At 44.4% G+C, this 17,675-nt stretch overlaps 1 protein-coding gene across 1 annotated transcript; it reads right to left on the bottom strand.

Annotated features, from left to right (window-relative positions):
• Positions 1-712: 712 nt before the first annotated feature.
• Positions 713-15,017, bottom strand: LOC120981532 (SH2 domain-containing adapter protein D-like). Its single transcript, XM_040411068.1, has 6 exons — positions 14,728-15,017; positions 13,880-13,959; positions 5,335-5,517; positions 4,044-4,248; positions 3,846-3,959; positions 713-899 (listed from the first exon to the last, which is right to left on the bottom strand). The coding sequence occupies exons 1-6, from the start codon at positions 15,015-15,017 to the stop codon at positions 713-715; spliced, it is 1,059 nt and encodes a 352-aa protein (XP_040267002.1).
• Positions 15,018-17,675: the final 2,658 nt, after the last annotated feature.

The raw sequence follows: 17,675 nt of genomic DNA, 5'->3' as shown, positions 1-17,675 counted from the left end.
GTGTTGTGGTGTTCCCCTGTTATTCCTGCTAGAAATGGATGAATAAATTAACAACTGGGTTTTACCAGTTGGAGAGGGGGGGGGGGGGGTCTTTTTACAGACTCTATTAAGACACATCCCTTTAACAAGGGGAATGATAACACCAAGTTTTCAATTTATTATTAAAGTTCTAGGTGGAATAACAGAGGAATGGAGCAAAGCAGAGTTATAAGAACAGATGCTTCAGAATTGTATGGAGAATTCAAGTATGTATTAAAACAGGCATCTTAGGAGAGGCGACAGATCCTTTTCAAAGTCGCTTATGATGAGATGAGAAAAACAAGGTATTATTTTAAACCCCCAAAACAGCACCACCCTTGTCCACAGGCTGTGTCTGGTATTACAGCTCAGTACTATATGCAAAACAAAGCATATTTCCTCTTTGGTCAAGTAGCCAAAATGGCAGTGTAGCCCTATGCCACAGGTTACTTGATCCACCAGGCAACTCTGAGTCCAGGTGGAGGAGGACATCACATGTCCTTCACCCATGTTGACTTTATGAGATGCTTTTTTAGAAAATTGAGTTGCAATTATGATTGATATTTTTTGTCAAAAAGTTAAAAATACAAGCTCTTTAGTCCAAAATGCTTCTTCTTCCATTCTGGTTTTAAGGCTTTTGTTTTACCAATGGTTAATGGTAAAGTCACAATCATAGAGTCACTGTTTGGTTTCATTATTGTATGACTGCAGGCAGTGGATGCTGAAGACACACTTGTCCCTCTCCCGGGAAGAGCAGTGGAGACTGGATATAATGCTGGACCAGATCAATGATGCATGGAAAAGATGGGCCACTGTCACCGAGCATGTACCGACCATCTGGCAGGCCTATCACCTTCACATGTAAGATGCTTCCACGTCCCCTGTCAAATATAAAGGACTTTCAGATTATTGACGGATTAGAGCTCGATTTTAGGTCATAGAAATCACATCAAGATGAAGTCCATTAGGATGAGGTTCCTCCATCAATTTTATTCATGCTAAAGAAGAGTAACGCCCCTAAGTTGTCCTCTTACATGAAGAGCCATGTATCTATTGTCTGACATCTTTACTCCTTATTACACTTGGTTGAATGGTTCTCCTAATGCAGAATACATTTCCCATCATGCCTCTGGCTTTGAGGAGACAGAGGAGACACTTCCCAGTGACCAGTGATGTAGAACTTCCTAACTGCCACCTGGTCTCCATACATTCCCGTGTGATGCATCAATGCTGTGTGCAGGATCTTCAGTGTATTCATATGTGATGAAGCTTCAGACTGTCTCATCTGCAGGGATCTCAAGTCTCCCGGAGGTTCAGGGAGTCTCCCGCTATTAGATGGCGGCTCCCTGACACCCGCATGTGAGACAATATATCCCAGAAAGGTTTACTGATAGCAGAGCAGAGAGATAAGAGAAGTGACAGGACACAGAGTTTAGATTACAGGTTGAATTAACCCTTTAGGGTCAAATTGGCTTCTCAAGGAGATATATAATGTTAAAGGCATCCCTTCTTCTGTCTCATTCAGTAGCTATAGAACTATTGAGAGAGATGTAATTTTTTTAAATACATTTACACATTTAACCCTCCATTTTTATTATATTATTTACCCCAGTGTTAAATTCACCCCCCCCCCCCCCCCCCGGATGCTTTATTTTTTTCCTACAGTGGGGTAGATAATTACACACAGGGTTTTAAAGAATAAACTTCCTGACTCAGACCAAGAGCCGACTCAGCGAGTCAGCAAGTTAATCGAAGCATCCGCGCATGCGCATTGCGCAACCTAAGCTTCGGTTCACTTGCTTCTTGTCAGATCAGCGAATGAACCGAAGATTTGATTCATGAATTGGATCATTTGAATGAACTGATTCAAATGAACCAATTCATGTGAAAGATCCGAACTTCCCATCTCTAGTTTACTCGCAGTAAACCTTTCCGGCAACCTGTAGCAGTGTCCCCTTCTGGGCGCGTGCGCACAGTGCAAGAAGAAGCCGATGCCAGCAGTCCGCAATGGCGCATCAGGCTGAGACTGTGCGCACGCGCGGGATCTCAAAGAGGGAGGGAGAGGGAGGGAGAGGCGGCGCTGGGCACGAACAGCAATGCGTGCGGCCGGGCACCATGCATCCACAGACCTCCCCTGCTTGGGCACCTTAATTCAATGATTGACAGGTTAGTAAAACCTGTTTTTCCACAGAATAAAGCCACAAATAGCTGTTATAAGGCCACCTTAGAAATCAGAATGCTACCCTGGACATGAGCAGATGTTTAGCTCACAGGGCTGATAGGTGGTGACAGAATCCCTTTAATCATATACATAAATATGATAATTTGGGGCAGGGTAATGAGCCCAGTCCTCCAAACCATAGAGCAAAGTGTGCAGATACTGCATATGTTTGGAAAATTTAATAAAAAGTTTGTGAAAGAAAAAAATAAGAAAACCTCCCTGAAATGAGAAGTGCACCTCCCTGAAATGGGTTTTTGCAGGTTGGGATGTCTGCATCTGCCTGCTGCTTGTGATAGGTCTATCCCTATTAGCATTTACAAGAAATAGGAAAGGAAGAGCAGCGTGAAGCTACAGCTCATAGAAATACACTGGAGATTCTGCACACAACACTCACAGAAAGTACAGACATGCAGTGTGAGTCACCTACTAATTCACTGGTCTACTGCAACCATCAAGCAAAAATGATATCTTCAGCAGCAGTCTATACATGAAAGAGGGGTACAGAAATATAAGAAGGGTATAGTTTGGAGTGTAGTGGAGGTGTCTGAGTGACATCCATGTGCATTAAGACATTTTGTAACCAGCAGGAATGTACACAGATATCATAGGGAATAGGGTAAATCTTAGTATGATCCACCACCTCCTTGTAAAAGTTCAGCCAAATTTACATGTTCTTAAATAAAACAAAAATTCTAAATTCACATCCTGTTTCAGTCTTTACCCAACTTCAAACTTGGTAAAGTGGAACTGATGTTTTCTAAATATGGTGCTCATTCTCAACACTGTATTGCGCCATGTATTTACATCAGACAACCAGTATAGAAATGTATTCAGCTGCCATTGAGCTCAATAAAAGCTGTAAAACCTCTTTGAACCAAGCTCCTCAAGTGGTGGCTGCCTGAAAATACTGTGGTTTTATGTTGGGAACAGGTGAAGGAGTTCAGAGCCGAGGCACCCTTCACCATGGGCTCCATAGCAGTGGTGTGGTCTGCCTCTATGGTAAGCAGTTGGCATGATAGGGCAATCGCTTAAAGATAACCAGCCCAAGGGTCACAACCATTCCTCTCCTTTGATGAGGAGATTGAGAAAGAAATTTAGGGCCTCTCTATCCTGGAATACTTCTTGATTTAAAGGCCTATTCCCATCATAAGCACAAGATGTGCCATAAATGTTTGATAGATGGGATTCCCACCCTCACCTTTCTCTAGAACAGCCACTTGCCAGTGCATTTAGATAAAGGAAGGATGGGGAGGTGGCCACGCATGTGCATGGCTCTCCCCATTCATTTCTATAGGTGATAACAGTAAGAGTGCATGGATGTTTCTATAACTTTCATAGAGGTGAGTGGAGAGAAACATGTGTGGTCACCTATCCTTGAGATAGGTGAGTATTCTACATGTGCAACACAAATCAATTAGACATTTATGGCATATCCTGTGTATATGCCGTAAAAATGTAAGATAGGATTACCCTTTCAAGCCCCCATTTTGTTTTTTTTTGTTTTTTTGTTTTTTTACTATGGGGCTCCTCTCATCCATGAGTACTGTCAATTCTTCTTCCTAATAAAAGCATTGAATAGGACAGAACCCACCGATCCCATGCTTACCTAACTGATAGGAAGAACATACTCTCAGCCTCTGTACGCACTAAAAAGCTCCCAGGTTCACTTTTGTGCAAGCGTCTCTCTGCATCGGTGCAGCTCAGAGCTCCATGGAACCACCTGTATATGACATAGACTTGGGTTAGACGTCATCTTTCAATGTATTCCCCATTCTGCATCAACATTTGCTGGTGGAAGACTCACGTTTGTCTTTGTAACTCTACAAAATTTGCTTTCCGCACCCTTGAGTAATCCATAAGCTCTTTAGGGGGAGACCCATGTTCTCTCAGATGAGCGGCCATCTCAGGGCTAGATGGTCTGAGGTTTACCGGACTTCTGGGACTGGACTGTAGAAGCCTTGCTCTCATGTGGGGAGAACTACAAGACCAGGCTGAGCTCTCAAACTGTACTGAAAATGACAAAAGAGAACACATTTAGGTTTTTCTTCAAGGGTTGGGTGGATGCCACCAATTCGAGAGTACACTGCAAGGAAGGGCGTATGTGGCATAGAGGTGGGCCATGCTATTCCTATAGGACCCTTGGAGAGAGGTGAATGGTGAGGAACTTAAAGTACTCCCCTGTTTAGAAGAACTGTATTGTTACCAGACAAGGGGTTAAGAAGTGGCCCAAAGAAAGTGGAAAGGAGAGACACGGTGGGCCCATTTTGATCATTGCTATGAGGCCTCCTACATATACGACTGGCTAAAAAGTTATACAAAATGTAAATTTTATTAATTTGGATGAAATTGTCAATATTGGGTAAACTCTGCTTCAAGCTCGTCATAAACATTAGATGAATGTTGGCCAAACCCATTGATTTTGTGACCTGTCGATCATTTAATAGAGGAGTCCCAACTCTCCCACCAACTGATTTCAACATGCCTCATCCTTGTGTTTTCGAGGTAGATAAGCTGCCAACAATATATTCCCCTCTCCTGATTGAGAACATATACATGCTCATGTTGTGGTCTGGAGAGATAATTGTTCAGCCAAAACCTGTTGAAGGTGTATGGTCACATTTAAGATGGCAAGTCTACCTGACAGCTCAATCTCCTGACCAACATCCTTCCCCTTACCCATACATGCGGTATGCTTGGTTCAGCCAAGCTCCCTCTCAACAGGGTGGAACTGCTAGACACATCTGGTGGTAGCTCATTTCCCCTGAGAAGATAGGGTCGGACGTGTTGAAATCTTTCTTTTTCCCCTGACATCTGCTATCAGGTTCAGCTGGCTTTGTTCTTATGTGCATGGGCACCTTTAATCAGGAAAAGTCCTGACTCTTAAGAATCGGGATTAAAGGCTGTCAGGGAAGAGGAACATATGACCCATCTCTACTAATGAATAGGCATAGGTACACTATTAACCAATCCCTGACTTCGAATTTGGAAGGTCATATAATGAGTGCAGTGTTATAATAGCACCTATAAGATTTCCTAAGTTAGGTTAGGTTACCTACTATAATAAAACCAGCCATACTTGTCTCCTACTCCCCTACCTGCGAATGCTCTGCTGATGTCATCTTTCTTCCACTCCCAAGGCTGGTCATACTCGTCAGCTGGTCTTTCATCTTCGGATGGCTGGCACCTTTCATGGGGGATTGTCCTATATTTATCGTTATACGGCGAGTCATAGAGCTGCAATACCTTGTCCGTCACCTTCTCTCCTCCATCATGCTGATCTGTAGATGAGGAAGAATAAAGTATTGGGAGCTCCACCTTCATTGGCAGTCCTTCCATCCACTCTTAGGACCTCTCTACTGCTTCAAGATAAAGATTTATTTCCACTTCCTTTTTTACTATGCTCTCAATGAGATGTATTGGTCCTGGTGGTCATGTGTCTGATGACATGATGCCAGTTACAAACTCAGGACAGCCATTAATCTCTCAGTGTACCATGACATACATGACGGAGCCCAGCAGTGATTGACAGCTGAGCTACCGTCGAAATGGTAGGAATTCGAGAAACCTCGGCTTAAGTGATCAAAGAGTTGTATGTAATCTAAAATGGTGCCCAAACACAAACCCTCACAAAGCTCCATCAACGGAAAAAAATAAAAAGTAATGGCTCTAGATTGGAGATGACTGCTAGATCGGTACAACCACTAGGATATTAACAGATCCCCAGATTTGGTGTCCCCTGTTCCCACCATCTGCAAGACCATGGCCAGAAGGAGTTGAATGGAGTGCTGGTCGAGCTCTCCATTAAAACTCTATGGCAGAGATAGATTCGCCCATATTCGTCAGTGCCCTAGACATTGAATGGCGCTGCATTTAATACGTTCTGGCCCCGACCTTGCAACTTTATAGCTTTTCCGATGATGGCATTATTGATGGGTTATCTAAACTTTGCTCAGCTATTATTTCCTGATCTTCAGTGTTGTCCATGGGGTCTGAATTAGGCATATCTGTAACACCCCAGAGTGGTGTTACCATTTCTGCACCCTGCTACAGTATTTATTGGTCTAACCTCATGTCATCTTGTGTATTTATTCCAGGTCCACTACACTGTGCATATCTATTCGTTGAAACTGTTATTGTTCGTGCAATTTACCTGGTTCACTAGTAGGTGGCAGCAAACACGGCAGAGCTTCAGTTAGGTAGAATAGAGCTTTCCATTCCATTCTAAACCCTCCTCTATGGAGGAGTGGGTGAGTCCCACTTTCTGCAGGAAGGGTGGGGACCAGTTAGAGGTTACTCCAAGCTAGGTGAAGGTGTGCAGGGCCATGTATATTCGGGATGTACCCAAGCCCAAACCAAGCCAGCCAGAGCACCCTAAGCTCAGCTGGATATGGAGGCAGAAGCTTAAAGCCTCAGAAGCCAGGAAGAAAGTTCACTGGTATAACTTAAGAGACAGACTACAAAAGGAAAGTGCAGTATACAGCTAAAGCAAAGTTATTCAGTCAGTACAGCCTGTCAGTACAGCAGAGCCAGAGAGCAACTGATGTAGCAGAGTTGAGTTTGTTTGCCTGCCAGAGTTGATGCTAAAGCCTGCTGGGACCAAGATAAAGTCTGTAAACCATTTGTAGAAACGTTTATGCAAAGTAAAGCTGCTTTTCAACTTCATTACAAGGTCTGGACTCAATTTATTCTTCATCCCACCATTCAACTACCCCCTTTGTCTGCTTCAGAGCCAACGCCTGGAGTTCCAGCGTATCCAAGTAGGAGCACAGTGACAAGTGCACAAGACATTAAGGGACATTATAGGCAACCCTATACCACTCGGCTATTCTTACACCTGGGTACCAACACCATTTCTTAAAGGAACTCTCTCCCGTTGTTGCTTCATTGCAACTGGCGTCACGAAACACTTATCTCATCTTAAAGGGACCCCTTGCGGACAGCGCCTCTGTTGCATATCCGGTGTGCTCATTAGATTATATTCCTCTTCTGGCTCTGATTTGCTATTGCTCTGATTTCAGCATCCAGGTTTCTGACAAATTTAAGCTATAAAAATACTTTGGGCTTGGTACAAATATAATTAGCCTCTTATCTTTTACATGAAAATGGACTAAAACATAAAAATTAACACAACATAGCAAATCCTAAAAAATACAGAGGTTGTCTCACAAAGAAGCCGAAGAGGTGATCAATTGATCTCCAAGGATTCAGGTTCTCTCACAGCTGTTAGTGCTGGGAAGCCATGTCTAGACTTACATTGCTCAACTGAGCAGACGATTGTCAGGAAGGAAGCGTTCCTTCCAGGCAATCGTCTGCTTGTCAGTGAACAAGACATTTACATGCAGCGATCTCTTCCACGGTATGAGGAGGAGCGATCACTAATGCCATCACATGTCCCAATACAGAATCATTGTATGCCGGCAGCAGAGTCTACTTAGTCATCACAATCCGCTGCCTGCAAACAAGGATTTAGGTGACCACACAAACTATCTTATAACCCAATGAATGAGCATTTCAGCCATTCATTAGGTAATCGGTGGCACCTTTACACCGGCAGATTATTGCTAACGAGCATTCTTACGAACCCTTGTTAGGCCCCTTTCACACGGGCGAGTTTTCCGCGCGGGTGCAATGCGTGAGTTGAACGCATTGCACCCGCACTGTATCCGGACCCATTAATTTCTATGGGGCTGTTCACATGAGCGGTGATTTTCACGCATCACTTGTGCGGATGCGGTGCGATTTTCACGCACGTTTGCTAGGAGACGATCGGGATGGAGACCCGATCATTATTATTTTCCCTTATAACATGGGTATAGGGGAAAATAATAGCATTCTGAATACAGAATGCATAGTACAATCTCTTCTGTCTTCTTCTTTGCTGTGTACAGGAAAAGGACCTGTGGTGACGTCACTCCGGTCATCACATGGTCCGTCACATGATCCATCACATGATCCATCACCATGGTAAAAGATCATGTGATGGACCATGTGATGACCGGAGTGACGTCACCACAGGTCCTTTTCCTGTACGCAGCAAAGAAGAGAAGCCGGGCTGCGCGAGCAAGTGGATTAAGGTGAGTTAAATTATATACAGTACAGACCAAAAGTTTGGACACACCTTCTCATTCAAAGAGTTTTCTTTATTTTCATGACTATGAAAATTGTAGATTCACACTGAAGGCATCAAAACTATGAATTAACACATGTGGAATTATATACATAACAAACAAGTGTGAAACAACTGAAAATATGTCATATTCTAGGTTCTTCAAAGTAGCCACCTTTTGCTTTGATTACTGCTTTGCACACTCTTGGCATTCTCTTGATGAGCTTCAAGAGGTAGTCCCCTGAAATGGTTTTCACTTCACAGGTGTGCGCTCCATCTACAGTATAACGTTAGCGCAACCGAAATATCAGTGACATTCAGTGTAATTTTTTTTTGCCGCTGGTGCCAGCGACATTATCTGCGCTACATCTCCCGTGTAAAGTGTGCGCAGCCTAAAAATATCTGTGACATCCAGTGTACTTTTTCCGTAGACCGTGTCCGCTGCGGACAGTGACATTACATGTGCTACATCTCCTGTATAAAGTTTGTCCATCCTAAATGTCAGTGACATTAATTCAGTGTAATTTTTTATTAGCCGCTGGTGACAGCGACATTACTTGCGCTATACCTCCTGTATAACGTTTGCGCGTCCTAAATATTAGTGACATTAAAGGGGTTGTCCGGGTTCAGAGCTGAACCCGGACAAACCCTTTTTTTCACCCAGGCAGCCCCCCTGAAGTTGGCATCGGAGCATCTAATACTCCGATGCGCTCCCTTGCCCTGCGCTAGATCGCGCAGAGCACGAGCTCTTTTGTTTACATCACACACTGCCGGGCGGAAGCTTCTGCCCGGCAGTGTGTTCGGTGACGTCACCGGCTCTGATGGGCATACTTTAGAGCTGCCCTAGCCGTTTTATTGGCTAGGGCAGAGCTAAAGCCCGCCCATCAGTGTCGGTGACGTCACCGGGCTTCCTGGCAGCCCCATGGAGAGCCCGGTACGTCACCGGAACTCTTGAAAATACCTTTGCCCTTCGCAATTTAGCGCAGGGCAAAAGAGAAGATCAGCGCATGAACTGCTCGGTTGCTCAAGTCAGGGGGGCTGCCTGGGTGAAAATGGAGGATTTTTTTATTAGCCGCCTGTGACAGCAACATTACTTGCGCTATACCTCCTGTATAATGTTTGCGCATCCTAAAATTATCTGTGACATTCAGTGTACTTTTTTCATAGACGGTGCGGACAGCGACATTATCTGTGCTACATCTCCTGTTTAACGTGTGCGCATCCTAAAAATATCTGTGACATTCTGTGTACTTTATTTGCGCATACACTTACAAAACCTATTGTACGTGTGACATACTTGCAAGCATATCTACCATTTAATATGTGCAAGGCGAGCAGTAAGGGACGGGAAAGTGGCCGTGCTGCTGATGGTGCACACAGAGGCCATGGCCCTGGGCGCGGTTAAACTGTGCCTGCTGCCAGAGCACAAGAAACACGCTCATCCACGATACCTAGCTTTATGTCCCAGTTTGCAGGGCGGTGCAGGACACCACTCTCGAAGTCAGACCAGTGCGAACAGGTGGTCAGTTGGATTGCAGCAGATAATGCCTCCAGTCAGTTAAGCACCACCCTGTTTTCCACCAAGTCCAGTCTCAGTAGCCAAGAGTCTGGTCAACAGAATCCTCACCCTGATACTTCTTCCTCCCACCAAGGAGAGTCCTGGCAAACAAATGATCCCACACTCGGATATGGGCCTCTCAACAAGCCTGCTTGAAGATGGACATGGGGAGATCTTGTGCCCTGATTCCCAAACTCTTAAGCATCCACAGTCACAAGAAAATGACGGTGGGGAACGGCAATTAGTGTTTCACGAGGTGGATGATGATGATGAGACACAGTTGCCAATAAGTCAACGGCAATTAGTGTCTCAAGAGGTTGATGATGAGGATGAGACACAGTTGACAATAACTGAGGTTGTTGTTAGTTCAACAAGTCAGGAGGATAACCAGAGTGAGGAAGTGGAAGAGGAGGTGGTGGACGATGAAGTCACTGACCCAACCTGCGAAGATGGCAAGCCGAGAGAGGACAGTAGTACAGAGGGGGAGGGATCCGCAGCACCGCAACAGGCTGGAAGAGGCAGTGGGGTGGCAAAAGGAAGAAGGCGGGCCACACCAAACAGGCCCGCAACTGTTCCCCGGAGCACCCCCTTGCGGCAATCTCCCATGCCAAGGGGTAGGTGTTCCGCAGTCTGGCACTTTTTTGATGAAAGTGCAGACAATAAAAGAATTGTCATTTTCAACCTGTGCTTTACCAAAATGAGCAGGGGCATGAACACTAGCAACCTCACCACCACCAGCATGATCTGCCACATGGCATCAAAGCACCGTAATAGGTGGGTCGAATGCCTGGGTCCACTATCAGTGTCTGCGGGTCACACCACTGCCTCCTCTTCCCCTGTGTTACGTGCTGGCCAATCCCCTGTCCAAGACGCAGGCCCAGGTGCCTCCCGCCATGCACCTAGACCTTCGCAAGCACCATCAGCTAGCACATCTACTTCTGTGTCCCAGCGCAGCGTACAGATGCCTATACCCCAGGCCTTTGAACTAAAGCGCAAATACTCAGCCACCCACCCACAGACCATAGCACTAAATGCGCACCTTTCCAAATTGCTGGCCCTGGAAATGTCATCTCTAATTCCTGTGGTGGAGAGGACTAGCAAAATGGTGCAATACCAGAAGGTCCTTGTGGAAAAATTGCTAAAAAAATTTCCATCTGACAACGCTGACGGCAGAGTCCGTAGTTCCTTGGAGAATCAAGAGGGGAGACAAGGGGAGCACACAGCAGTTCCAACAGAGGCAGGGCAACACTCTCCAAGGCCTGGGACAGTTTTATGACACCCCGCCAGCACCCCCTCAACCTGATGCGCGGCCTAGTGTCACAAGGAGGGAAAAATTTTGGAAGATGGTGAAGGAGTAAGCAGCAGACCGTGTCAGCGTCCTCAGTGATCCCTCTGTGCCTTACAACTACTGGGTGTCCAAGGCTGTATATGTGGCACGAATTGGCGCTCTACGCCTTGGAGGTGCTGGCCTGCCCCGCCGCCAGTGGGGCAGGACTCATCTCAGGTTAATTTGCATATGTATCAAATTGTTTTTTTTTACACAATAAAAGCACACAGAGCTATGGGGACTGGGTATGGCGGATGTGCTAGCGGCCATCTACCAACCCATGTCCTCAGCTCTATACCCAAAATCCCGGTGACAGGTTCCCTTTAAGGTGGTCAATGATACCGCAGAAAGAGGAATTTCTCTGATAAAAAAGTTTAACGAATCGGTCAGGGACGCACAACAAAAACAAGGGTCAGATCAGCAGGCCCTTGCTCCTAATATTTTTGAGGGTCACCAGCAGGCCATCAATCATAATTTTTCAAGGCTGTGTAGGGTGCCCTCCTTTATGTGTAATAAAGGGTGTATTGTAGTGCTGGGTCCTTGTCATTTTTGGCAGCCCTTTCCCTCAATGCATAGGCTTTATGAGTGTAGGAGTCCCACTACCTGAACAATTGTTCCACAATGTGAATGAGGCCTCCTTTATGTGATATACAGGATGTATCGGAGTGCCTCTTCCATGTAATTTTTGGCAGCACTTGAACTTTATATACAAGTAAATATACAGGAAAGAATATTTCCTAACAATTTTTCCTCTAAAATCGATTTTATCTTCGGTTTAGTGCGTATTATTCTCAGTCTGTAAAAGTGGCGCACTACTCGGACAACATCGTTCCCAGCAGCGACCTGGGAGTCCAAGATGCATCCAGACATCCTCCCCATGCTGTTCCCAAACCATTTCAGTGATATTTCCATCAATTTCTGACCTTTTCCTATGAACCAGGCACCCTCCCCTCTTCAGAGCAGGGCTGCCTGGTTTAATGCTCGGGTTCTCCATTGACTTCCATTATACTCGGGTGCTCAGTAGAGCACCGAGCATCCAGAGGTGTTCTACTCGAGCACCCAAGCACTTTGATGCTCGACCAACACTAATAGCTACCTTACATCTGTGGCATCAGAGACACAGCTTTCTTATCTTTTTTTGGAATCAGAGGTCATTTGTATACTTTTTCTGAGAGAAGCATGTATAGTCTATAAGACTCCATACACCTACTAGACACTCTTCACAAGGAGAAATAAGCTCTTACCTGGATCCCCGACAAAGTTTTCTCACCCAGCTAAAGGCCTCATTCACACGTCGGTGTTTTGGGCAGTAATTTCCATCAGTGATTGTGAGCCAAAACCAGGTGTGGCTCTAATCACTGAACAGGTGCAAATGTTTCCATTATACCTTATGTCTGTGGAGGCTCCAATCCTGGTTTAGGTGTGATGGAAATCACTGCCCAAACACTGACTGTAGGAATAAAGCCTATGCCAGTTCTCTCTGCTATGCACTAATGAGGAGCAATTACTGTGAAACAGGTGTCTACAAATGAGGTACTAGCTTGACTAAAGTCCTAAGTTGTGTCTCGAGGCCTGTTTAAAGGGTCGAACATCAACTTAAAGGATAGCTACCTTCCAAATGGTGGCACATCTTTTTTTTCTATTTTGGAAAGAAAGCTAATCTGCATACATTGGTATTATGCTGCATGTCAAGTTGCATTGTATAGAGAAGAAAAAGGGAGAAACCACAATATTCGCGCCCAGTCAAAGAAAAAAAAAGGACAATAGCCATATTTATAAGAAAAATGTACTCAGATACGTGCGGAACGGTGATAAATGGAAGTTAGTAAAAAGTCGCACTGTAGGTCTAGAGGTATTAAAATCAATACTTATGTTTACCAGATCGTGGTAAAAGCAGTAAAAGGAATGGATATTAGAATAAAACACTCAGATCCTGAGTGAATATCTTGCACAGAAAATAAAAAAGTGCAGGTAAAAAACTGGTGCTACCAGATATTGGACCCGTGAGGGCCTAAACATATAAGTGGATAAAACAATATATGTAAATGATAATATTCTCCACTCACTTCACAGGAGGAAATTTTGAGGGATAAGCTCAAGACACCCAAAAAAGTTTCCTCCCAATCCTGGATCGCTTCAAAGGTTTTGCAGGTAGACATTTTATGGGACCTTAGATGTGGACCAAGAATCTTAGGGCCACACATTTTATTTTTATGTCCTTCCTTTGGAGAGGAAAGGTGGCTGCAAATATGCAGTGGCTCTTACCATTACAGTCTACTGCGGAGTTCTGCAACCTGTTGTTCTCTAGATACTGCAAAATTAAAACTACATCGACATGTCTGCATTCTGAGAGTTGTAGTTTTGCAACAGCTTCCATATAGTAATATAGAGCAGCATTGCATATACGTGTCCACTGCTCCATACAGTTTGTCCTCATTGTGGCCTTGATGGTCTAGTAGGGTGACCTGGGATCTATGCTTGCTATCAGTGAAAGTCCTAGTAGAGGAGCCTCAGCAATCTAATGGTTATCATCTGTCCTGTGGATAGGTGATAATATTTTTAGAGACTAAACCCCTTTAAGGCACCTTAACAAAGTACCTTCAGAGTACCTGCTATTGGCTTTTGACTCTCATATGGTTCCATATAAACTGGTGTCTTCCGTGTCTTCATGGTCAAACTGATTGCTCTTCATATCAAATGGATTAGAATATTCAGTGACCTCCGGTGACCTGTTACAGGACAAACAAAAAATAAGTCCATGCATGGAGCTGCTATTTCTGACAACATCCAGCTCAATCTATCCCTGGAGAACTGGTCATAGACTTCTCCTGTCAGGCAGAAAGAGCATACAGAGGCTGTCATATTGTACATTAATATCTTTTACCGAAGTTGAGTGCAAGAAATGCACAGCAGCTGATATCTGGCTCATATAAATGTCCTTCCATCAGACAGCACATTGCCGAAGCTTGTGGAAGGTAAGTACATCCGGGAGGATTTTCAGTGGACTAATAGGAAGGCAGAGGGTTGGTCTTGTTGTGACCCCAAAAAGGGGTGGGCTCTTGCTTTTATTGCTTGTTGAAGAAGGTAGAAGGTGGACTTGCAGTGATCAGTAAAGAGAAGGGAGGTCTGACTTAGCTACTGGGGAGCTGGAGCTTGCTGTGATAAGAAGAGAGGTAGGCGAGCTCCTGTGACCACGGGGGAAGCGGGATCCTCCTCTGATGACTAAAAAAGTTAAGATGAGAGTAAACTATTTTTTTCTATTAAATTCTTACTTCTGGAGAGGAGGGGGTACACTGCTCTAACTACTAGTGAGAGTTCTAGTCTGACTACTGGGGGTACAATGAATGGAGCCACAGAAGAACATGCTTCAATGTACAATTGAGCCGTTGACCAGATGCCCTAAAATACTCAATGAATGGTTCTCCATCTATCAGAACTGATTACTTTTGTACCTCAGATGGAATGATTATTATCACAATTACTGAGTGAACACTCACCAGTCCTTCCACATTCTCTTGTGAATCCCACGCGTAGTCCTCCTTTTACATTCTGATGGCTCCACCTTGATAAGACGGTGTCTAGGAGAAACTATAGTAAACTGTAGTTCCTCCAATCTGGGCTGGGATCCTTTATCATTGCCCTTGTCTTCATATGGGTCTTCAAAATCGAGGTTCTTTTGAGCTCTGTAGGCACGAAGGATTTCTCTTTCTGTGTAGTCTGGCTTGGGAGGCTGTGGTGGAGACCTCTTACTCCCGAAATGTAGATAATCTTTCAACCACCTTGCCATTAGAGCCCTGGTTGGAAAAAAAAAAAAGGAAACCGATGTAGATAGATGACACTAAGAGGGGCAATATTTTGGTTAAGCTGTCAAGTGTAATAATTCAATACTGCATGCCCACCAAAAGTTCTCTTAAGGTCAATCTCAGGTCCAGTCAGACATCTTTATTGGGGCCCTGAAATCTTGTAATTGTTGGACGTGTCCTGACACGCTTGGGAGTGAAGCGAAGCCTAAAAATTGAAGCTGAAAGGCGCATGGCAAGTTTAATGATTCAGATAGATTGGGCAGACTAGATGGGCCAAATGGTTCTTATCTGCCGACACATTCTATGTTTCTATGTTTCTATGTAATGAACAAGAGGGAACATCTAAAAAATACTGGCCTAATTAAGGAGTGCGGACAATCCACTTTCAGAATGCAGCCTGGTGATGAGCTGTTTTCTACAGTTCCAGACCTCAAACCCTCCTGCACCGCCCACCGCAGGAGAACGATAGGCATAACCTGCGCCCATTTATGAGTGTGGGGTTGTGCGGGATTTTTAGAAGCTTGCCTAAGAGCAGATAATGGTAATCATTGCTCACGTATTGATTACCTCTTCTGCTCTAGAGTCACTGCACCACTGGCCTCCACCAGTCTTGTAGTGATGGCATCATGAACAGTACATCATTCATATGACTGCTACATCCAGTCACTGGTCTTAGCAGTTACATGCCATACATGTAAGCATCACTGTTGAAACCTATGATTGGCAGTCAAGTGATGATGTATGTCAGGGATGCTCAACCTGCGGGCCCCTCCAGCTGTTGTAAAACTACAACTCCCATCATGCCCAACTGTAGGCTGTCCAGACATGCTTGGAGTTGGAGTTTTGCAACAGCTGGAGGGCCACAGGCTCGGTCTCCCTGATTTTGTGATGCCACACTGCAAGATCGGGGACCAGTGGTATTATTGGCACTAAACGGCTAGGAGTTTAATGGGTAATGGATATTTATTTTATTTTATAAGATTTCCTGCTCTTAGGCAACTTTCTTAACATCTCCATGGATGTCCGATGGACTTAGAACCAATGGACTGGGGCCGTCCGCATTGGACATCTCCTTTAAAGGGAACTTCATTTTTTTTAAATAAAATGGTAGTATTAAGTTCTAAACTTGGTTGATGGATGTGTCCTTCTGATATCTCTCTGTAATACTGAGCTGTGAACAACATAGGTCAAAACATGTCATGAAGGCCATACAGGGTGCCGAAATTGAGCATCAGACATTGGTGATTTGAATATGCAGTGTCCTCCATGGAAAAACTGTGTGCACAACAAGAGAGAGTTAAAGAGTTTACTCTTGATATTGTCTTCCTTCTTCCATATTGTGTGTATACAGCTCCTATGTAGAATTATGAGCCCTAAAGGTTATAGACTAGTGTGTAGTAGTCAGGTCCTGCAGCCATTGTTACTCTTTACATTTGTTTCTTCTTCTTCTTCTATCTGTAGAGGGGACAACAGGAGCCGAATAACACGTGACTACTGGACCGGGTTGCTTTCTGTCTACAGATTTGAAGACACATACAGTAGGTCTACATGGGAGCTGTATATACAAAATGTCAGGTTAAAATGTTGATGTATTGGAGCAATACAATAAAAATGTTTGCATAGCATATGAAAATGCAGTCCTTATCCGTGACAGAGCAGGAGGAGCTGAGCAGACTGATATATAGAAAAGGCTAGTTTTAACACTAGCGCTAAACAGTTCTATCAGGACCGTTCCGGTAGTCCATTGACTAGAATGGGGCTTGGTGGGGACCTGGCCTGTTTCCAGCATTTAGTGCCAGAATTCGGCCAGCCCAAAACCAATGCTTGCAGAGGTATTTGTCTGGCCAAATCTCGAAACTAATGCCAGAAACGGGACGGATCCCAACCAGGTCCCATTATAGTCAGTAGGGCTACGCGAACAGCCTGTCACAGTACCTGGCTGTGCCAGGTGCACTGAACTCCAGTAATCTGGTCTTCTACTGGGGTAGCCTGTCAGAACTGTTCAGCAGCAGTGTGAAACTAGCCAGTATAACATGATTTATTAATTTAACCCTCCTAGGCTTAGGAGTCCAGTGGGCGGTCACACTCAGTTACTGACATCTATGTATGTACAGGGAAGGCTGTCAGTCAGTAGGACCGCCACACTGGACTCCTAAGCCTAAATGAGCAGAAATTTAGATGAATAAAATAACATTTCCCTTCTTCTGGTGGACAAAGTTGCCGGAGTACTCACCCTTCTGTTAAAGGTCTGTGCATAATCTCCCTAGCTTTTAAAGGGCCAGTGCAAACAGGGATTAATCAGTCCTCATCGAATGGCAGTGATACCTGGGTTATTTGGCCCTGTTACACAAGTTCTACGGAATCTATCCCATAAAAACTATACAGTCATGGCCGTAAATGTTGGCCACCCCTGCAATTTTTCAAGAAAATGAAGTATTTATCACAGAAAAGTATTGCAGCTAACACATGTTTTACTATACACATGTTTATTCCCTTTGTGTGTATTAGAACAAAACAAAAAAGGGAGGAAAAAAAGCAAATTAAACATTATGTTCACACCCAAACTCCAAAAATGGCTGGACAAAATTATTGGCACCCCTTAACTTAATATTTGGTTGCACACCCTTTGGAAAAAAAAACTG

Source organism: Bufo bufo, chromosome 11 (genome assembly GCF_905171765.1).
Source record: "Bufo bufo chromosome 11, aBufBuf1.1, whole genome shotgun sequence".
NCBI lineage: Eukaryota > Metazoa > Chordata > Amphibia > Anura > Bufonidae > Bufo > Bufo bufo.
The sequence above is the reverse complement of the archived record's forward strand: the minus strand, read 5'-3'. Positions and strand labels throughout refer to the sequence as shown.